The 23,950-nt window shown below is 45.6% G+C and overlaps 1 protein-coding gene across 1 annotated transcript in view; it reads left to right on the forward strand.

Moving 5' to 3' along the window:
* LOC141178705 (uncharacterized) overlaps positions 1-23,950 on the forward strand; it is a 93,128-nt gene that overhangs the window by 17,540 nt on the left and 51,638 nt on the right. Inside the window, exons 2-5 of the mRNA XM_073660584.1 lie at positions 1,992-2,141; positions 2,271-2,450; positions 2,534-2,657; positions 10,107-11,300. Coding sequence (XP_073516685.1) covers positions 2,064-2,141; positions 2,271-2,450; positions 2,534-2,657; positions 10,107-11,300 — 1,576 coding nt within the window. The 5' untranslated portion in view covers positions 1,992-2,063. The remainder of the gene's footprint in view (positions 1-1,991; positions 2,142-2,270; positions 2,451-2,533; positions 2,658-10,106; positions 11,301-23,950) is intronic.

Here is a 23,950-nt window from a genome sequence, read left to right on the forward strand (position 1 = left end):
AATGCCCACAAACAACATGGCTGCGGCATTGCAGTGACTGTCTGGCAATCCCTGCATGTTCATTGGCTCTGTAAAGAGCACCAAACATGCTGGGCGGAGACCCGAGCTCCCGCCCGAGTAACCCGGAAATGCTTGGTGCTCGCCGAACATCCCGAGTAGTGAGATGCTCGGGCGAGTACCGAGCAGTGTCGAGCATGCTCGCTCAACACTATTATATATATATATATATATATATATATATATATATATATATATATATATATATATATATATATATATATATATATATCTATATATCTATCAGGGTTATCTAGGGCTTCTGAGGGACAGCCACCGGTGAGTGGGGAGACCATTGTGATCTGTGATTTAAGTCTACTCCACTGTGTATAGGATGTCTATAGGATAATAGAGTATAGTAAAGTTGTTATGGACGTGACTTAACCAGTATTGTGCAGTGACTCTATTGTACCTATAGTGACGGATGTTTCTTGTTGCTAAAACTGTGATATTTTTTCATGTTAAACTTTTTTTTTAAACTTTTTTAAACAACTCACAATAGTGCGATCATACAACATACAAGTCTCTGAAGGCTCCGGTGATGCACAGTACTACTGTAGTGCCGTGTATTATCACTGCCTGTCAGTGCAATAGTAACGGCCCCATAAACATGAGATAAGTGTTGGCTGAACGGTCATTTGGCAGACGGTTATCTCTCCCGACTCCCCCATACACACAAATATTCCAGCTTTCCTGTGGTCTGTATGAGAGTCACCTCCTGACTCCTCTAGGGGAGGATTATCTACAGGAAGAACAAACAGATTAGCTTCTGAGATTCAGGATGCCAGATCCTTCTCTGGCCTGAGTTCATCTGTTGGGAGGTCCCCAAATACATTATATAGTCGACCAATCCCCCCAAAAAATCAGTGCTTTCATGCACCTTTAGTCTGATGTGTATGGGGTCGTTAAAAGATTATTGAATGCTGCCTCTGGCCCGGTCTAATAGACTTTTGTAAGTTGCAGGCCCAGGCACCATTATTAGGCATTTATGTATCGTTGTAACTAGGAGGCCCCATATTATCAAGAGCTTGGGGGAGGAGGGACATTCAGCAAAACTCTACCAAACCTTCATAGATGCCATGTTTGTTTCTGTCAGCAGCAAGTGGGTAAACTGCCAGGGTTTTTGTTGCAGCCGCACCTGTGCCATCCCTGCGGTGTACATCTCTGTTCTGATGCCCAAAAGAGGTTTTTTGTTTTTCTTAAATGTTTAACGTATTAAAAATAAGAACATTTATTTTTGCATGTTTTTTTCTTTTTACAAGAATTGTTGGTACCAATTTTCTTTTGAAACATTTTAATATCTGCTTTTTTCCGGTGTTTTTCTTGCAATATAGGAAAGCCTAAGGCCAGAAATAAACCCCATAATACACTATACATGGAGACTTTGGTATCTAATAATTTCTGTTCGAGGTGTTTGTGAAAACAAAAAAGGTTTTCTAAATGCCTCAAACTTCTATGTGTGAATGAGACATGAGATCTAACATGATAGAAGATTACAGTCCGGGGAAGACGGGAAACATTCATATAGATGACCGGTGGTGATGTAGTCAGCGACGGACTCTGGCCAAATACGTTTCTAGAGCCGTAGTAGAAGATGAAGATTTCGTCCTCCTCATGAAGTAGTTATTTCTTATGTCACGTGTAATGAATATCTCCTGCAGTATTGCTAATGCCGATTCCAGTGTCGGTAAATGAGACGAGAATTAACAAATAAGGAAGATGAGTCTATGAGAAACGTATTCAGCTGCAGACTCCAAGGAAGAAATTGCTTGTTGTCTGTGGTCTAAAATATATAGGTTTTATTACTAGATGTAAAGAAGAAAACTACTGTAAAATAATAAATCTCCTCATATGTTTCCCTTATTATCTCCAGTAATTGTATTATTACACAGGATTTTTATGATGTTACATCTGCTCATCATCTTCTCATTCAGGTCTCTACAATATCGGATCCTCTCAGTGAAGATCTTCTATATAAGAGAATTTTTCAGAATTACCCATCAAAGATGGATATGGACAGAGACAAGATGACGGAGAGGATATTACACCTCACCCTAGAGATCCTCTTCCGGCTTACTGGAGAGGTGAGAGATTCTGATGACGTCACATTACATCATTCTTATCTATGGGAATAACAGATGGACAGAACTGGAGAGGTGAGGACTCTGGAAATGTCTGTAGTGAGAATTATTAATGTTTATCTCCATAACCAGGATTACACAGTAGTGAAGAAGACTTCTAGTGAGCGCTGTCAGGACCCTGTGTCTGAGGGATGGAGAAGACCCCTGAGCCCAATCACAGGGCCTCCACCTCACCTCCTGATACATGAGGACATCAATGACCAGAAGATCCTAGAACTCACCTACAAGATGATTGAGCTGCTGACTGGAGAGGTGACACTGCTGGGAATGCTGGGACATTATACAATAACGTTATGGAGGGATCGGGGGGATGACGGTATCATTGTATGTTTCAGGTTCCTATAAGATGTCAGGATGTCGCAGTCTATTTTTCCATGGAGGAGTGGGAGTATTTAGAAGGACACAAAGATCTATACAAGGACGTCATGATGGAGGTTCCCCAGCCCATCATATCACCAGGTAATAGACAGGACTAAATACACACGGCCTATAATTATTAACTATATTATAAGGATTGTGATAAACTATACAGAAAAACTACTCCTGTGCCATGATATATCTCTAAGCTGTGCGTGGCTGATGGCTGTAATATACATTTATTCACGCCTGCAGGAGATGTGTTGGCATGGCTCGAGCCCTGGTTTCATGGTTTCACTCCACGTCATGAATTCCATTATGTTTTTGTAGCACCCTGAGGATTCGGCTGCTACAGGGGTATTACACCTCAAGCCAGAGGTGTGGTATTCCACTCCCGGGTAAGGATGGAGTGTGGAACTGAGCTCAGTAGGCTGCATGCACTACACACATCCCATTTCCGGGGGACAGACCAATGGTACTCCCACTAGAGAAATGTGCAGGTACGACAGTGTCTGTCCTTGGCTGGAGTGGGAGGGGGGTGGAACATCCCAGTAGTGTAGGGGCAGATAGGGGGAGCAGTCTGGGTAAAGCTAGGAGCTCATTGGGTGCTGGTCACCTGAGCTCACACATAGAGGGAGTATATAAGGTGGGAACCATCTTAGATCAGGGTCTTTGTGCAGAGTCAGAGGAAGAGAGCAGAGGAGAAGAGCAGCTCCAAGGCCAAGAGAGAGAGAGAGGAGAAAGAAGGACCCAGAGGGGGAGAAGAGAGAACTCCAAGAACCCAAGATTAGATCAGCGGGTGAAGAGTTGGCACAAGGCTACCGGATCCCAAGCTGGTGGAGGGCACTAATCCTCAGCCAGAGACCGGAGGTCGTGGGCAGGATCTGCCACGACCACCCACTAAATCCACCCGGAAGGCAGACCAAGAATAGGGTCAGGGAACCCAGAGACAAGGGTTTACCAACAAGAGGCCCGAGGGAGCCGGACTTAGGTGGATCCCTGGTGGGGAAGGCCAGAGAGAAGGAACGTCAGAAAGGGAGCTCAGGATCACGCTCCAGAATTACTTGGGAGTTGGCCGAGTCCAGGACCTGGTGGACGCAGCACGGCTCGGGCGGTCACTCAAGGCCGGAGTGACCAGAACAACAGCAGTAAGTAAAGACCCTGAACTGCACAGCCCGACTCTGAGTCTCATTACCATCCTCCCTGCACCTCCACAACCACCATCCTCTACACCTGACCCCCTGAGGCTATACCCCTCCCGTTGGGGGTTATACTATCTGAGCTGCACACACATCACCAGCCTCAGCGGACCCTGCTGCAGCGGCGGCCGTATTGACCGCAATTCAACGGGTGGCGTAGTCGACATAAAAGAACATCTAGTAACATCTATAAGGACTGCCACACACTGAGCTTGACACCCTGGGCACGGACCGGGTCACCGCCACTCGGAGACTACAACCCCCATCTGATCCGGATCCGGGTATCCCCCAAACAACACTGGCCCAGGGGGCGCGTCAACTTTGGCGTAGTCGGCAGGATAACGTGCCCGCAACAACCGGGTACTGCGTGCCTGAAGAAAAGTTCACCGTTACCTTAAAAAGAAGTCTCCCGCCGGTTCCGGAGGGTCCCCGCCAACGGACCCCATCACAGGTCGTTTCCCGCCGGTTGTCTGCCATTTGCAGCTTTTTCCCGCCATCCATGGAGTTTCCCGCCACTGGGAGACGATTCCCGCCATTTCCAAAGATTTCCCGCCTTGGAAGAGCGGACGCCATTATGGGCGTGCCAGAGGGTGGCAAGAGGCCACCTCCTATCGTGGGCCAGGTCGAAGAATGGCGCCAAAAGCGGAAACCGCGCCCACCAACAGAGACTGTGATGCTGGAGATGTCCATCAGCGTGAGAGAACTGCCCCTGGAACTGACAATCACAAAGTTGCCCCGGGACCACCCTCAATGTGGGCGGAGACAGAACAAGAGAACGAAGATGGGTGTCGCCTGGAGCAGTCTGGAGAGAGCGCACCCGGAGACAAGAAGTCTGGAGAGGAGTCCAGAGAGAGCCTACCCGGAGATGGAGGGAGAGTCAGGCAGCACCGACCCAGTGGTCAGGAGCCTGCTACAAGCCACAACCCCACTAGGCCTAGTGGAGGTCCTGGCACAGCTCCCCCGAGACCGGGAGTGTGCACAGACTGCGCTGGAGAGCCTCGCACGGAGGATGGCCCAGGTGCAGCGAGAGACGTTGGCGGAGTGAAGCCGAGAGATGGCCCAGCAGACCGAAACCCGTCAGCGGAGCACGCCACCCGAGACGAGGAGACAGACCGCCTCTGAGGATGGTGCAGGAGGACTCAAGGCCGGAGACGGCGCCGAGAAGGGAGCCGAACGGACGGAGGCAGGTAAAGGGGACGTCTCTACCCCGAGCCGGGAAACCGCGTGCCTGCCCCAGCTCCCCGTCGCAGAGCCCGAAGTTCCCCCTGCCGTGCCCGTCGCTGCATCGTCACCGCCGCCGACTAGGCCTCAACCGGAAACCGCGGCCGCGACCCCTGTGACGTCACACGCCTCGACCTCGAGCGTGGCCAAGCAGGAAATACCATCAGCCTGGTCGCAAGGCCTAGTACCCCCGGGCGCCGCTATTCCAACAGCGCCCCCTACCTCCGCGGAGCCACCGGCCTGGTCGCAGGGCCGAGTAACCCAGGGCGCCGCCGTTCTTACGGTGCCCTTTGCCTTTAGGGTGCCCCAAGCCTGGTCGCAAGGCCTGGTCAACCCGGGCGCCGCTACCATCAACGCGCCCTCAACATCTCGAGTGCCGCACCTGGGTGAAGATCTATTCGCCCAGCATACGTGCCCGGATGGGCAGCCCTTTGTATGGCCCCAGGAGTACATTCAGCTGGAACTCCAGAGAGCAAGGCCCATGTGCGAGCCCCTGATTCCGGCTCCGAAGCCTGTAAAGAGGACCTCGCCCCCGCTGGAGGAGGCACAGTTTGAGTGGGACCCCACCGGAGGAGACCTCATGGGGTTCACTCAGGAGACTCGGGCGGCCGCAGCGGAGCGTGCAGAGTGCTGCCGCCAGCAGCTCGAGGTCTTCGAGAAGGAGCGGAGAGAGAGACGGGTCCGGGAACAGCAAGCACAGATAAGGAGCGCGGAGCAGAAGAGCCGGACCAGGAGGAACCCCCGTGCAGCTCATGGTCCCCCTTCCACCGGGACTGTAATAAAATTCAACATGCAGCATGGGTGGAGCTTCATTAGAGACCATCATACCCCCGGCGACGTCTTTGTAACCCGCAGAGACGTAGAAAGCCATCTGCCGGAGGGACACAGAGGTCGTGACCTGTATGTAGGGGACGAGGTCACCTTCACCCGGCACAAGTGTGCCAAAGGACCCTACGCCCTCCATGTGCATCGCCTGACGGAGGAGGAGCTGCGGTGTGAGGAGGAGCAAGAGGACCCGGACGGGTCTGAAACTGAAACCAACCAACAAGAAAGAGCAGGAGGACGCCGTCGTTGAAGTACGGTAGAGAGAGACTGTATAAAGTTGCCCGTCGGGGTACCAAGAACTGTTGCTGCTTTAAATAAGTCCCCGTTGGGACAAGAGTGAACTGTTAAACCATGTGTCCCTATTCCCATTACCTGGCCGAGGACTGAGAGCGGCCATACCTCCCCTTGTATATAGTTGCGCTTCCTAAGGCGCCCCCTACCGGTTTTATAGGAAACCATTTTCTTTAAGAGACTGTCGCGCTTTTCCCGGTCACAAGTTGCACCGTGGCCGGAGGAGCAAGAGTGTTTACAAGAATGTTATTTATGAAAAGTTTTATATGAAGCGTTTATTGCTGCTGATGATATATATGATGTTTTATATGTTTATATGTTTATGAAAAATAATTGTATGTTTTGGATGTTTTTGTATCTTACAGCCCGAGGACGTGCTGTGATTTACCAGGGGGGAATGTAGCACCCTGAGGATTCGGCTGCTACAGGGGTATTACACCTCAAGCCAGAGGTGTGGTATTCCACTCCCGGGTAAGGATGGAGTGTGGAACTGAGCTCAGTAGGCTGCATGCACTACACACATCCCATTTCCGGGGGACAGACCAATGGTACTCCCACTAGAGAAATGTGCAGGTACGACAGTGTCTGTCCTTGGCTGGAGTGGGAGGGGGGTGGAACATCCCAGTAGTGTAGGGGCAGATAGGGGGAGCAGTCTGGGTAAAGCTAGGAGCTCATTGGGTGCTGGTCACCTGAGCTCACACATAGAGGGAGTATATAAGGTGGGAACCATCTTAGATCAGGGTCTTTGTGCAGAGTCAGAGGAAGAGAGCAGAGGAGAAGAGCAGCTCCAAGGCCAAGAGAGAGAGAGAGGAGAAAGAAGGACCCAGAGGGGGAGAAGAGAGAACTCCAAGAACCCAAGATTAGATCAGCGGGTGAAGAGTTGGCACAAGGCTACCGGATCCCAAGCTGGTGGAGGGCACTAATCCTCAGCCAGAGACCGGAGGTCGTGGGCAGGATCTGCCACGACCACCCACTAAATCCACCCGGAAGGCAGACCAAGAATAGGGTCAGGGAACCCAGAGACAAGGGTTTACCAACAAGAGGCCCGAGGGAGCCGGACTTAGGTGGATCCCTGGTGGGGAAGGCCAGAGAGAAGGAACGTCAGAAAGGAAGCTCAGGATCACGCTCCAGAATTACTTGGGAGTTGGCCGAGTCCAGGACCTGGTGGACGCAGCACGGCTCGGGCGGTCACTCAAGGCCGGAGTGACCAGAACAACAGCAGTAAGTAAAGACCCTGAACTGCACAGCCCGACTCTGAGTCTCATTACCATCCTCCCTGCACCTCCACAACCACCATCCTCTACACCTGACCCCCTGAGGCTATACCCCTCCCGTTGGGGGTTATACTATCTGAGCTGCACACACATCACCAGCCTCAGCGGACCCTGCTGCAGCGGCGGCCGTATTGACCGCAATTCAACGGGTGGCGTAGTCGACATAAAAGAACATCTAGTAACATCTATAAGGACTGCCACACACTGAGCTTGACACCCTGGGCACGGACCGGGTCACCGCCACTCGGAGACTACAACCCCCATCTGATCCGGCTCCGAGTAATCCCCAAACAGCACTGGCCCAGGGGGCGCGTCATTTTCATCCTAAGGAATTCAGATTATTGCACAATCTCTCCTGAAATGGGGGCGATAATACTTTCTCTGAACTCCAGTTTAGTGTTGGAGGTCTCCCCCCAAACATATTTTGTTTTTGGGGATCTAACATAGAAAAAAAATGTTTTTTTACAGGTGAGACTCTAACTCCCTGGTAGTCTTTGAAAAAAGATCTCCATTGCTTTTTCCAAATGTCCGAGATCTAAATTTAAGACACCTCATCTCTGCAGTATTATAAAAAGTTCTCTTTGAATGTCTAATATTTCTTCTTGAAACTCATCTGATAGAAAATATTGGCCCTTACGATAGTTTAGATTGCTAAGAGCCACCGAGCCCCATACTCTAATTACCCCAGAGAGGTTTCACCACTAGTTACTCATTTATTACTGATGGAGACTGTTGAGTTTGATCATTTCAGTAGATGTTATTGTCTATAGTCATAGTTTTTGACTATAGTAGTTAGTGCCCAAAATACTCTGATTTAACCCCTTCCTGCAGCCAGTTTTGTGTTGTTAATCAGGCCCATTTTTCTAATCTAACATGTCATTTTATGTGGTGATAACTTTGAGATTCTTCACAAAGGATAATAGGAAACAAATGGACCTTACAAATTATTTTCCTTGAATCCTACAATCCCCTACATACGATTGTACACTACTGTCTGGCACATGGCAGGTTAAGAAGGGAAGGAGCGACATTTAGCTATTTGAATGCAGATCTTGCTGGGATAGTGTGCAGACACAATGTATTGGGGGAGCTGTTCATGGTCAATTGGCAGCTCAAAAGGTGGCTACCACGACGAACAGGCTTGTCACTATCTACTCCATTTTCCAGATCCCTGGGATTGCCTTGCTCATCACTTATTTAACCCCTCGACATGGATCTGGACTTACACAGAGACCCCTAGGCTTGGGCCACGGTGTTACCTGCTGTTCTGTGGTGTGAGATGGGAAGAACAATAGTCAGGTAGTTGGGTCAGAACCAGGAGGGCAGAGAAAATACAAAATCAGAAGACACAAAAGAAGACCGTAAACGGGCCGAGGTCACAACAGGAAACAAATACTCAATCCGGGAGCTGAGCACAGAGGACTGACCCAGAGGAGAACAAGGCTGGATCTGGCCGCTTCCGGCAATATGCTTCCAGCTTTAGTAGGGTGCGGTGCTTTCCAAGTGGCTGAAGTAGGGAGCGGATTACTCCAGCTGGACAGCACACACACCCATACTGCCAGACTGGATGGTACTACTGGTCACAGGCACCCGAATTCTAATGGCTGGACAGAGCCTGCGCCACCCAGAGCTTCTGGTTCCGACGTCTCCTCCATCACCAGCGCCTCCTGCAGGATGAATAAGGCGGCTCCTGGTGACAGAAGCAGATGTCGCAGGAGCAGATCCCAGAGGAGATGGGACACACCATTTACAGAAGCCCTAATATGACAAAATGTCAGAAAACCAGAGCAGTAGAAATCCCCATAAAGTGACTTCATTTTGGAAATTATAACCCTCAGTGAATTAATCTATAGGAGTTTTGATTATTTTGACCCCACAGGCACTTTCTGAAAATTAGCACGCAGTGGATGTTGGAGAGTAAAAATTGCACATTGGCCATTTTTTTACCCAACACATAGTGCCCAGATTGAGCTCCAGGAAACCCACACCGTAAATTAATTGGGTTCTTCTCACTATAGTAATGCCAAATACATGGATGCTAAATGTGGTTTGGGCGCAGAAGCGAGGGGGAGATTCGACTTCGAAAGAGCGGATATTGCTGGATTGGTTTATGGAAGCCATGTTGCTTGTAAAGAGCCTTTGAGCCACTAATAATGTGGAAACCTCTGTTTTTCCACTGACAGATGATGGACCTGAGTGGGGACTTGTTTTTTGTGGGATGAGTAGAAGTTTTTATTGGTATCATTTTTGCTTACATAACATTGTTTGATGGCTGCTTCTTCCGTATTTTTGAGGCAGAATGAACAAACAGTTGAACACCACGATCCACTGGTTCATCCTATGAGGTTTTCTATTAGACTGTGAACGGTCATTCTGTCAATAACTTCCCATTTCTACAGACATTTTAAGTACAATTAACACAAGAATCCCATAGAAAAATAAATAAAGATTGCATACCACTTCTAAATCAATCTAAACGAAGAGATATATGCTCAAGTTTAAAAATCAATTTTATGAGACACAAATCTAAAAAATAGAGGAATATTTAAAATATTCCTCTATTTTTTAGATTTGTGTCTAATAAAATAGATTTTTAAACTTGAGCATATATCTCTTCATTTTCCTGGATTAGCATGTAGCCCAGGGATGTGTTTGTTTAGACATTTTAAGAAGAAATGTTCAAAAATATAAATTTCAAGGATATTTTATTCAAAATTAATAATGTTTTTTTTTCTTGGCAGATGACTGTACCAGGAGATCAGAGGGACAAGGGGTTTTTAAATCTGACGATCTTGAGATCCCACAGGATACAATTGAAGTGAATGCCATTACTCCAGATATACCATCATCCCTTCACAGCAAAGATCTATCATCTAATTCTATGAAACAGGTCCTGTCTTCTGATTCATTACCGACTACTAAGGAAAATCAAAATAAAATAAGCATTAAAAAACGAACTGCTCCTATAGCAAAGAAATCATTTTCACGTTCAGAAAATGGAAATAGTTTTACCCTCGAAAAGTCTATTGTTAAACATCAAAAAATACACAGAGCGGACAATAGATTTTTTTATTCCAAATGTGGAAAATGTTTTAACCAGAAATCATTTTTTGTTAATCACCAGACTACTCACACAGGTGAGAATTCATTTTCATGTTCAGAATGTGGGAAATGTTGTAACCGGAAATCAGATCTTGTTAGTCACCAAAGAACTCACACAGGGGAGAAGCCTTTTTCATGTTCAGAATGTGGGAAATGTTTTAACCAGAAAGCGCATCTTGATAACCACCAGAAAACCCACACAGGGGAGAAGCCCTATTCATGTTCAGAATGTGGGAAATGTTTTAACCAGAAGGAACATCTTAATAAACACCAAAGAACTCACACAGGAGAGAAGCCTTTTTCATGTTCAGAATGTGGGAAATGTTTTAATCGTAAAATGATTCTTGATTGCCACAAGAGAACTCACACAGGGGAGAAGCCTTTTTCTTGTTCAGAATGTGGGAAATGTTTTAACCAAAAATCAGTTTTGATTAGGCATCAGAGAACTCACACAGGGGAGAAGCCTTTTTCATGTCCAGAATGTGGGAAATGTTTTAACCTGAAATCAGCTTTGGTTAAACACCAGAGAAGTCACACAGGGGAGAAGCCTTTTTCATGTCCAGAATGTGGGAAATGTTTTAACGTTAAATCAGTTTTGATTAGGCATCAGAGAACTCACACAGGGGAGAAGCCTTTTTCATGTTCCGAATGTGGGAAATGTTTTGATCGTAAAACGATTCTTGATTGCCACAAGAGAACCCACACAGGGGAGAAGCCTTTTTCATGTTCAGAATGTGGGAAATGTTTTAACTATAAATCAAATTTGGTTAAGCACAACAGAATTCACACAGGGGAGAAGCCTTTTTCCTGTTCAGAATGTGGGAAATGTTTTAGCCAGAAATCAGATTTGGTTATCCACCAGAGAAGCCACACAGGGGAGAAGCCTTTTGCCTGTTCCGAATGTGGAAAAAGTTTTAGCCTGAAATGGAATCTTGTTAGTCACCAAAGAACTCACACAGGGGAGAAGCCTTTTTTGTAATCTTTTTTCTTTTTAATCCAATACATTTTTGAGATTTTTTCATTAGTTTTTTTTTTGGACAAAACAAGAAACCAGTACATACAATAATGAAATAAAATAACATACCATAGGGATGACATACATGCATCTCTCCTATATATCCTTTCAGCTTGCCCATTACCGTCTGATAACTTGCAATTACTATATCTTACAATTAACATTCCACATTCTTGAAATCTCTTATATAACCATAATATTGTAATAAACATTATAATCCTATACACATATAGGTGTGCTATATTACCCATACCACATGTTAAGGAATTCCAATACACATTACAATGAAATATTAGACCTCGCCAATACCCCCCTTCCCCTATAAGTCAAATTGTCTCTCCAACAATAACCCCCTTGATGGCATTCCAGGTTTATCCAACCATAAGCCCTATATTTTCTCAAATTTATTCATTCAGTTTTGTTTTTTACATACCCCTTTTTCTAATCTGATAATATTATTTATCCTACTTTTAAGTTCACTAATTTCTGGAGGTGAGGGGTTAATCCATTTGGATGCAATATGTTTCCTTGCTTGAAATAAAATACAGTTATATGAAAAAGTTTGGGCACCCCTATTAATCTTAAACTTAATGTTTTATAAAAATTGGTGTTTTTGCAACAGCTATTTCAGTTTGATATATGTAATAACTGTTGGACACAGTAATGTTTCTGCCTTGAAATGAGGTTTATTGTACTAACAGAAAATGTGCAATCTGCATTCAAACAAAATTTGACAGGTGCATAAGTATGGGCACCTCACCAGAAAAGTGACATTAATATTTAGTAGATCCTGCTTTTGCAAAAATAACAGCCTCTAGTCGCTTCCTGTATCCTGGATGAAGGTATTTTTGACCATTCCTCTTTACAAAACAATTCCAGTTCAGTTAAGTTTGATGGTCGCTGAGCTTGGACAGCCCTCTTCAAATGATTCCACAGATGTTCAATGATATTCTGGTCTGGGGACTGGGATGGCCATTCCAGAACATTGTAATTGTTCCTCTGCATGAATGCCTGAGTAGATTTGAAGCGGTGTTTTGGATCATTGTCTTGCTGAAAGATCCATCCCCTGCATAACTTCAACTTTGTCACTGATTCTTGAACATTATTGTCAAGAATCTGCTGATACTGAGTGGAATCCATGCGTCCCTCAACTTTAACAAGATTCCCGGTGCCGGCATTGGCCACACAGCCCCAAAGCATGATGGAACCTCCACCAAATTTTACTGTGGGTAGCAAGTGTTTTTCTTGGAATGCTGTGTTTTTTTGCCGCCATGCATAACGCCTTTTTGTATGACCAAACAACTCAATCTTGGTTTCATCAGTCCACAGGACCTTCTTCCAAAAAGAAATTGGCTTCTCCAAATGTGCTTTTGCATACCTCAGCCGACTGTTTGTGGCGTGCTTGCAGAAACGGCTTCTTTCGCATCACTCTCCCATACAGCTTCTCCTTGTGCAAAGTGCATTGTATAGTTGACTGATGCACAGTGACACCATCTGCAGCAAGTTGATGCTGCAGCTCTCTGGAGGTGGTCTGAGGATTGTCCTTGACTGATCTCACCATTCTTCTTCTCTGCCTTTCTGATGTTTTTCTTGGCCTGCCACTTCTGGTCTTAACAAGAACTGTCCCTGTGTTCTTCCATTTCCTTACTATGTTCCTCACAGTGGAAACTGACAGGTTAAATTTCTGAGACAGCTTTTTGTATCCTTCCCCTGAACAACTATGTTGAATAATCTTTGTTTTCAGATCATTTGACAGTTGTTTTGAGGAGCCCATGATGCCACTCTTCAGAGGAGATTCAAACAGGAGAACAACTTGCAAGTGGCCACTTTTAAATAGCTTTTCTCATGATTGCATACACCTGGCTATGAAGTTCAAAGCTCAATGAGGTTACAAAACCAAAAAAAGTGCTTTAGTAAGTCAGTAAAAAGTAGGTAGGAGTATTTAAAACAAGAAAATGATAAGGGTGCCCATACTTATGCACCTGTCAAATTTTGTTTGAATGCAGATTGCACATTATCTGTTAGTACAATAAACCTCATTTCAAGGCAGAAACATTACTGTGTCCAACAGTTATTACATATATCAAACTGAAATAGCTGTTGCAAAAACACCAATTTTTATAAAACATTAAGCTTAAGATTAATTGGGGTGCCAAAACTTTTTCATATAACTGTATGTGAAATCCCTATTGAAATTGGGTTAAATTCCATATCATCCTCTAATATACCTAATAGGCATTTTTTGGGTCTGGTTGAATATCTATTTTATATACCCTCTTTATAATAGACAGAACTCCTTTCCAGTATTTACCTGACTCCCGGCATTCCCATAGCGGATGTAATAGGCCCGCAGCATCCATGTTACATCTTGGACATTCAGTCCGGTATCCTATGTTACATAGGAATCTAGGCGTCTTATATTTCCTATGTATTAATATGATCTGGGGAAATCTCTGCCCCTCATGTAAAGATAATTGGGGTACCAGTTCTAATACCGCTCTCCATTGATCCTCAGAAATTGGACCTATATCTTCCATCCATTTTTGTCTAGTTGGAGAAGGAAATTTTTTTAAATAATTATCAAGAAGGACTCAGTGAATATCAGAAATACGACCCTTAGTATTTCCCTTCTCTAATACCAGCTTAACAATAGTATTATTTTCTACCCAAAAGAGCGTCCATCTTGATTGTGCATTAAATGAATGCCGAAACTGTAGATATTTATACAATTGTTTATTTGTCACCCAAATCCCCCCTTTAATTGATCAAAGCACTTAAGTTTCCCTTCAGACAATATGTTTTATATCGTATATATTCCTTTATCCACCCAACTCCGGAATCCCTCTAATTTATAGACCTCTGCATATTTATTATTAAACCATATAGGTGTAGATTCATTGCAGTCTCCTATTTCCATTATATCTTTACCCCTATCCCAGACCTTGTAGAGTAGAGCAAGTGTAGGGTATAGTGATTTCTTGTGTGCGGGGTCATTCAGTTCCACTATATGAATAGGAATATTCCACGGTGTTCCTGAGGTAATTAACCCCTTAATACTATTTGGGTTTGCAGCGCTTTGTCACCCACCCAAATGTTGCAATATAATATATTGGTGCATTAGGAATCGCCAATCCACCAGGTTCCTTGTCACTTTTATTCACATTTTATCCTAGACAATTTCTTTTTTCATATAAGAGAACGAAACTTGCTATGAATTTTCTGAAAATGGGAATTATGGATCCAAATAGGGGCATTATGCAGAATGTATAAGAGTTGGGGCATCAATATAATTTTTAATAAGTTCCCTCTTCCTACAGCTGATAATGGTAATCTTCACCACGCATCGATTTTCTTTTTATACTTTTCCAGAAGAAGATATAGATTCAGTGCAATGTAATCCGGAGATCTTATCGTTATATTTATACTCGGTATTAGAATTTCTCAGCCGTTTGTATTCGTGTAGGTTCTAATATGCTGGAATCAGTGATATCATCACATGGTAGAATAACCGACTTATCCCGATTAATGGACAGTCCTGACCATTCACCAAACTCTCCAATAATGTTCAGAATAGGATCAATAGACGTCTGGATATCACCTACAGAAGTTTCCATACACTATATATAAAGACACATCTGATGTTTTTCTCAATATCTGACATGAAATCAGAATAAACCTTTCCCGTTTTAGGTCAGTTAGGATTATACCATCATTTATAATATTTACCAAATGCCAGAATAATGAGAGAGAGAGAGAGAGAGAGAATGATTTATGGCATTACACATCTCTATAGGCTTTTCCCCTCCAGTATTCCTATGTCGGGGGTGATGTGCAGACGTGCGGCTCTGTCACCGCTGTAGATGTGGAGGGCAGTGATTGTGCTGCTTTCCTCAGATGACCGGACATTGCTCTGTTATTCCCAATGCTGAGATGAATGACAGAGGGAGGGGCAGGGGCAGATACTGACAGCCAATGAGTGTGCAGAGGGCGGTGCTGGGGCAGATACTGACAGCCAATGACTGTGCAGAGGGCAGTGCTGGGGCAGATACTGACAGCCAATGAGTGTGCAGAGGGCAGTGCTGGGGCAGATACTGACAGCCAATGAGTGTGCAGAGGGCAGTGCTGGGGCAGATACTGACAGCCAATGAGTGTGCAGAGGGCAGTGCTGGGGCAGATACTGACAGCCAATGAGTGTGCAGAGGGCGGTGCTGGGGCAGATAGTGACAGCCAATGAGTGTGCAGAGGTTAGTGCTGGGGCAGATACTGACAGCCAATGAGTGTGCAGAGGGCGGTGCTGGGGCAGATACTGACAGCCAATGAGTGTGCAGAGGGCGGTGCTAGGGCAGATATTGACAGCCAATGAGTGTGCAGAGGGCGGTGCTGGGGCAGATGCTGACAGCCAATGAGTGTGCAGAGGGCGGTGCTGGGGCAGATACTGACAGCCAATGAGTGTGCAGAGGGCGGTGCTGGGGCAGATAGTGACAGCCAATGAGTGTGCAGAGGGCGGTGCTGGGGCAGATAGTGACAGCCAATGAGTGTGCAGAGGGCGGTGCTGGGGCAGATACTGACAGCCAATGAGTGTGCAGAGGGCGATGCTGGGGCAGATACTGACAGCCAATGAGTGTGCAGAGGGCAGTGCTGGGGCAGATACTGACAGCCAATGAGTGTGCAGAGGGCAGTGCTGGGGCAGATACTGACAGCCAATGAGTGTGCAGTGCTGGGGCAGATACTGACAGCCAATGAGTGTGCAGCGGTCAGTGCTGGGGCAGATAGTGACAGCCAATGAGTGTGCAGAGGGCGGTGCTGGGGCAGATACTGACAGCCAATGAGTGTGCAGAGGGCGATGCTGGGGCAGATACTGACAGCCAATGAGTGTGCAGAGGGCAGTGCTGGGGCAGATACTGACAGCCAATGAGTGTGCAGAGGGCAGTGCTGGGGCAGATACTGACAGCCAGTGATTGTGCAGAGGGCGGTGCTGGGGCAGATACTGACAGCCAATGAGTGTGCAGCGGTCAGTGCTGGGGCAGATACTGACAGCCAATGAGTGTGCAGAGGGCAGTGCTGGGGCAGATACTGACAGCCAATGAGTGTGCAGAGGGCGGTGCTGGGGCAGATAGTGACAGCCAATGAGTGTGCAGCGGTCGGTGCTGGGGCAGATACTGACAGCCAATGAGTGTGCAGCGGTCAGTGCTGGGGCAGATACTGACAGCCAATGAGTGTGCAGAGGTCAGTGCTGGGGCAGATACTGACAGCCAATGAGTGTGCAGAGGGCGGGGCTGGACACTGAGGCCAGCTCTGGCTGTGAGGTTAGATAACACAGCACAGGGAGCTATCAAGTTTGATAGAGGCGCAGGTAAACAAACTGGGTGCAGGGAATAAAGCTGTAGTGTCAGTGTTAATATACTACGTTACTGCCGTCTTCTCCTGTATCCAGCGCCGTTCTGCTCCTCTTCTCAGTTACCTGATGTTAAATTATACTTATTTTATATATTTATATATATATATATATATATATATATATATATATATATATATATATATATATATATATAGGACTGTTTACCAGATGTGACTGTTCAAAGAATATATCACGATATTCTAATTAAAAAATTAGCGGTTTATTCTTGGATTGTCCATTAAAAAGAATAATTGCAGCAGTTACATAAAATAGGTGAAATAATTACTAAGTGATTGATTCATGAGTGTCCATCTTTCCCTGGATCCTGAATGGTATTTCGTGTCTTTGTCAAGCACATGTCCGGATGGACCTGCGTCTGGGCCTACATCGTCAGCTGGTTTCCTCAACACGTAGATCCTCCGTCTGATGTGGTGTGAAGTAACAAAAGAGAGCGCCCCCTGCCTGTGTCTCACATGGGTTATATATGGGTTATATAGGCCCCTCATAGCATCTGTTATCTATATATGGCATTAACCATTTACCCTGAGCTAAGTATAAGAATAGCACGTCGTGTCAGTTAAACCCTACGAGGCTGACGCAATCTATAGAATCAAAAGTATAAAATGAATACGTATATAGAATTAATTCTAAACTATATAATTACTATTTAACAATTCCCCATTTGAGGGAGACAGACATCAATTGGAATCCTCTAAGTAGAAAGGTTCATCATTAGGATAACAGGATCTTTTTTATTTTCTTCTTCTTTGGCAATATAATTTAATGTCCATAAGAATAATAATAGTAATAATATTATCAATATCGGATTATTGTTATAATAATTCAATAGCATAATGATGTGGATTCATGTTATGGTAAGCCGTGACTAATATTCATATAAAATGTATAATTATACTTCCCTGAATCTAAATTAACGCAATCACTGGTCCAGGCGTCATCATTTGTGTCATCTGCTCTTCATCCCATCATTTTCTTGGTTCTTTTATAACACAGTCTTTAGATGAAAACTCCTCTGAAATAAATGATAGCGTGTAGATATTGTACAGTTCATAATTGTGTTCATTATTGTTCAGTCCATAAACTGTTCTCTTTATTAGAAAGATCATGTGTCAATCAGAATCCGTAAATTAAATGTTAATAACAAAACAAAGTCCATGGATGAAATGTAGCTTTAATATCTGTGCGGTGTCACCTGGACTTACGTTGGATTGTCTTTGGATGATTCTGGAATCCTCCGTGTCATCCGCACTGGTCTCGTGTCACTTCTGGAACAGATGTGACGTCTTTGGCCAGCAAAGCAAGGGTTAACTTGACACTTCCCTGCTTAACATAGCACCATATCCAGTACTCAGTCTTTAATGCACAGGACATATGTCAGGCTGGCCGCTTCCTGACAATTACCTTTCCATGTTCTCCAACTTTCATTGTAGCTTTGCAGGTGATAGGAAACCACTGGAACGTGATGAAAACTTGAACACAACACCGTTCATTTAGCATCGTAGGATCATCGTCCTCTGCGGTCCTGGTGGTCAGCGGTGAATGTAGGATCATCGTCCTCTGCGGTCCTGGTGGTCAGTGGTGAATGTAGGATCATCATCCTCTGCGGTCCTGGTGGTCAGCGGTGAATGTAGGATCCTCGTCCTCTGCGGTCCTGGTGGTCAGTGGTGAATGTAGGATCATCATCATCTGCGGTCCTGGTGGTCAGTGGTGAATGTAGGATCATCGTCCTCTGCGGTCCTGGTGGTCAGTGGTGAATGTAGGATCATCGTCCTCTGCGGTCCTGGTGGTCAGTGGTGAATGTAGGATCCTCGTCCTCTGCGGTCCTGGTGGTCAGTGGTGAATGTAGGATCCTCGTCCTCTGCGGTCCTGGTGGTCAGTGGTGAATGTAGGATTATCGTCCTCTGCGGTCCTGGTGGTCAGTGGTGAATGTAGGATCATCGTCCTCTGCGGTCCTGGTGGTCAGTGGTGAATGTAGGATCATCGTCCTCTGCGGTCCTGGTGGTCAGTGGTGAATGTAAGATCATCATCCTCTGCGGTCCTGGTGGTCAGTGGTGAATGTAGGATCATCATCCTCTGTGGACCTGGTGGTCAGTGGTGAATGTAGGATCATCGTCCTCTGCGGTCCTGGTGGTCAGTGGTGAATGTAGGATCCTCGTCCTCTGCGGTCCTGGTGGTCAGCGGTGAATGTAGGATCCTCGTCCTCTGCGGTCCTGGTGGTCAGTGGTGAATGTAGGATCATCATCCTCTGCGGTCCTGGTGGTCAGCGGTGAATGTAGGATCCTCGTCCTCTGCGGTCCTGGTGGTCAGTGGTGAATGTAGGATCATCATCATCTGCGGTCCTGGTGGTCAGTGGTGAATGTAGGATCATCGTCCTCTGCGGTCCTGATGGTCAGTGGTGAATGTAGGCTCATCGTCCTCTGCGGTCCTGATGGTCAGTGCTGAATGTAGGATCATCGTCCTCTGCGGTCCTGATGGTCAGTGGTGAATGTAGGATCATCATCCTCTGCGGTCCTGGTGGTCAGTGGTGAATGTAGGATCATCATCCTCTGCGGTCCTGGTGGTCAGTGGTGAATGTAGGATCATCATCCTCTGTGGTCCTGGTGGTCAGGCGTGAATGTAGGATCATCGTCCTCTGCGGTCCTGGTGGTCAGCGGTGAATGTAGGATCATCGTCCTCTGCGGTCCTGGTGGTCAGTGGTGAATGTAGGATCCTCCTCCTCTGCGGTCCTGGTGGTCAGCGGTGAATGTAGGATCATCGTCCTCTGCGGTCCTGGTGGTCAGCGGTGAATGTAGGATCATCGTCCTCTGCGGTCCTGGTGGTCAGCGGTGAATGTAGGATCATCGTTCTCTGCGGTCCTGGTGGTCAGCGGTGAATGTAGGATCATCGTCCTCTGCGGTCCTGGTGGTCAGCGGTGAATGTAGGATCATCGTCCTCTGCGGTCCTGGTGGTCAGTGGTGAATGTAGGATCATCGTCCTCTGCGGTCCTGGTGGTCAGTGGTGAATGTAGGATCATCGTCCTCTGCGGTCCTGGTGGTCAGTGGTGAATGTAGGATCATCGTCCTCTGCGGTCCTGGTGGTCAGTGGTGAATGTAGGATCATCGTCCTCTGCGGTCCTGGTGGTCAGCGGTGAATGTAGGATCCTCGTCCTCTGCGTCCTGGTGGTCAGCGGTGAATGTAGGATCATCGTCCTCTGCGGTCCTGGTGGTCAGTGGTGAATGTAGGATCATCGTCCTCTGCGGTCCTGGTGGTCAGTGGTGAATGTAGGATCATCGTCCTCTGCGGTCCTGGTGGTCAGCGGTGAATGTAGGATCATCGTCCTCTGCGGTCCTGGTGGTCAGCGGTGAATGTAGGATCATCATCCTCTGCGGTCCTGGTGGTCAGTGGTGAATGTAGGATTCTCGTCCTCTGCGGTCCTGGTGGTCAGTGGTGGATGTAGGATCATCGTCCTCTGCGGTCCTGGTGGTCAGTGGTGAATGTAGGATCATCATCCTCTGCGGTCCTGGTGGTCAGTGGTGAATGTAGGATCATCGTCCTCTGCGGTCCTGGTGGTCAGTGGTGAATGTAGGATCATCGTTCTCTGCGGTCCTGGTGGTCAGTGGTGAATGTAGGATCATCATCCTCTGCGGTCCTGGTGGTCAGTGGTGAATGTAGGTTCATCGTCCTCTGCGGTCCTGGTGGTCAGCGGTGAATGTAGGATCCTCGTCCTCTCGGGTCCTGGTGGTCAGCGGTGAATGTAGGATCATCGTCCTCTGCGGTCCTGGTGGTCAGCGGTGAATGTAGGATCCTCGTCCTCTTCGGTCCTGGTGGTCAGCGGTGAATGTAGGATCATCGTCCTCTGCGGTCCTGGTGGTCAGCGGTGAATGTAGGATCATCGTCCTCTGCGGTCCTGGTGGTCAGTGGTGAATGTAGGATCATCGTCCTCTGCGGTCCTGGTGGTCAGCGGTGAATGTAGGATCCTCGTCCTCTGCGGTCCTGGTGGTCAGCGGTGAATGTAGGATCATCTTCCTCTGCGGTCCTGGTGGTCAGCGGTGAATGTAGGATCATCGTCCTCTGCGGTCCTGGTGGTCAGCGGTGAATGTAGGATCCTCGTCCTCTGTGGTCCTGGTGGTCAGCGGTGAATGTAGGATCATCGTCCTCTGCGGTCCTGGTGGTCAGCGGTGAATGTAGGATCATCGTCCTCTGCGGTCCTGGTGGTCAGTGGTGAATGTAGGATCATCGTCCTCTGCGGTCCTGGTGGTCAGCGGTGAATGTAGGATCCTCGTCCTCTGCGGTCCTGGTGGTCAGCGGTGAATGTAGGATCATCGTCCTCTGCGGTCCTGGTGGTCAGCGGTGAATGTAGGATCATCGTCCTCTGCGGTCCTGGTGGTCAGCGGTGAATGTAGGATCCTCGTCCTCTGCGGTCCTGGTGGTCAGCGGTGAATGTAGGATCATCGTCCTCTGCGGTCCTGGTGGTCAGCGGTGAATGTAGGATCATCGTCCTCTGCGGTCCTGGTGGTCAGTGGTGAATGTAGGATCATCGTCCTCTGCGGTCCTGGTGGTCAGTGGTGAATGTAGGATCATCGTCCTCTGCGGTCCTGGTGGTCAGTGGTGAATGTATTGTAATTGACACAGTCTATTATCACTCAGCATTGTTACCTTCTGGGTCTTCCAGATATCTGCTGTTTCTTCTTGTAACTTTTGAGAATCTCTTTAGATTTATAAATATGAAAAGTCTTTATTAAGATAGAATTCATAATTGCGGTATTTTAATTGAAGTCTTCATTCCCTAATCTGATACCAAATCTGGCAATTTCCTAACCTATAATATCACAGTGTACCATAGCAATCAATAATATCCATCTAATCATTATCAAAAGATTTAAATAAATGATGTTTGGAATAATAAAACAATAATAGATAATAATTTATTATTAATCAAGTTCTCCATGTGATAGAACATCTTTTTATGTTATAGGTGTAATTACCTTTTCCAACCAATAGGTGTCAGTGTGTTTTGATGTAACAAATGTTTGTCTTTATTACACAAAGTTTATTAACTAGATATATTTATTAAACCAATAATACCAAAGAATGTATACTCACGAACCAAAATGAATAAATATATGAATGAATGAAAGAATGACTTGTTGTATTTACTCAGAACATTGAAACATTTTCTTCTTATATTCAACATCTGCAAGGAGTTTGTATGTTCTCCCCGTGTTTGTGTGGGTTTCCTCCGGGTTCTCCGGTTTCCTCTCACACTCCAAAGACATCCTGATTGGGAACTTAGATTGTGAGCACCAATGGGGACAGAGGCCATAAAGTCTGTGAAGCGCTGTGGAATTAATGGCGCTATATAAGTGAGTAAAATAAATAAGTATTGGAACCATATCATTAGATTTAATGAAGCAATATTCTGCCATTTGTCTTTTTAGACAGAGTAGGTCAGAACTTTGAATTTTTAACTCTTTCTGTGAAGAAATTGACTTTTGAATCATCTCATACGGTTTATAGCAGATGTGTACTCTCCTGCATATGTCATAGATTGGATTAGGGATATGACTCCGTTTAGGAGAGTTTGATTCTGTCTTTTGAAAAGATTTTACCCTTTTCTGATTTTACAAAATTAGCTTGATTTATTTTCCTTTCTCGATTCTCATGTTTTCTAGCAAGATCAAGCGACTGCGCACATTTAAATAAAGATTCGTTTTGCGACACAGTAACTCGAGATGCTGAATTTATGAATGTAAATTTGTTTACAAATTTTTTATCATTTGTTGTGATTTCCCATTTTTAATGAGAGTTCTGTACAACCGTGCAATATGGACATGAATGTAAACGTACATTCTTTCCTACCAATCCTTAATTTTTGAAGAATTTCAATGTCACGGCAGTATCTAAGGGGTAACAATTCTCCTTACAGAGAGGGACATGTTAAGCACATCATGGTGAGGAGACTTTTTATGCTCCTCTGGGAAATATGTAAATTGTCTCTGCAAAGAGGAAGAGGACCAGAGTTCTAGAGTTCTGGTCCTCTTCCTCTTTGAAGAAACAATTTGAATATTTCCCAGAGGAGCATTCCACCTTTAAAAGTCTCCTCATCATGACGTGCTTAACATGTCACTCTCTGTAAGGAGAAATGTTACCCCTAAGATACTGGTCTGACGCCTCTCACCCAGCCAAACCAGAACTCACACTTTGCACTGACGAGGGGCAGTACCCCGAAACACAGTGTCTGCAAATTGAGTTTCTGGTTCTGGCTGATATCCTAAATCATGTGATAAGGCTCGTTAAAGGGTCACTATTGACTTTTAGGATTGCTACTTCCTGTAGGTGGCACTAGAGTTCTGGTCCTCTTCCTCTATGAAGAGACAATTTGCAATGTCTGGGCATGTAGTTTTAGTTTCACACTAAATCAGATTTCTCAGTCTATCAGTATCATTTAACCATTCAGGTGACTCGTTTTCACAAGACATTAACATTAGACGTCTGGAAAATGTCACAGGAAGCCACATTTTAAACAACTGAGTTCTCTCCTCATTGGTTAAATCAGGAAAGCTCTCAAATATCTCTGAAATTCTACACACATGGATTTTGACATCATATTTCGGCATGATTTTGTAGAATATTAACAAATTTTTCCTAACTTTAATTTGGAGTTGGGCTTCTAAGTTGTCTTCTATTTTAAGTGGCATTTGTTTCTTGTATGTCCGTCCTATATCATGAGACACAAGGTCATCTTCAGTAACTGTTCCAGACACGTGTCTCACATCTTGTTCAATTTCCTCATTACAGTCAAAATCAGTAACATCATTAGTATCCTCTGACACCATCTCTACACAGTCGTTGTGTTTGGATTTCTCTGACACAAACTTCTGAAATACATCAACCACCAGTAGAATATATTTCAATTTCTCTTTTTGTCTATTAAATTCCAAGCTGGTGTTCTTTAACTTTAAAGTTTCCATCTCACATTCTGCATATAAGCTGAGGCACAAAACTTCTAAATTCGCCTAGTCTGAAGACATAATATTTAAAAACATAAATAAGATAATATTTCAGTAATG

This window comes from Phyllobates terribilis, unplaced genomic scaffold (assembly GCF_046119375.1).
Source record: "Phyllobates terribilis strain yellow unplaced genomic scaffold, ASM4611937v1 Scaffold_29__1_contigs__length_15306474, whole genome shotgun sequence".
NCBI lineage: Eukaryota > Metazoa > Chordata > Amphibia > Anura > Dendrobatidae > Phyllobates > Phyllobates terribilis.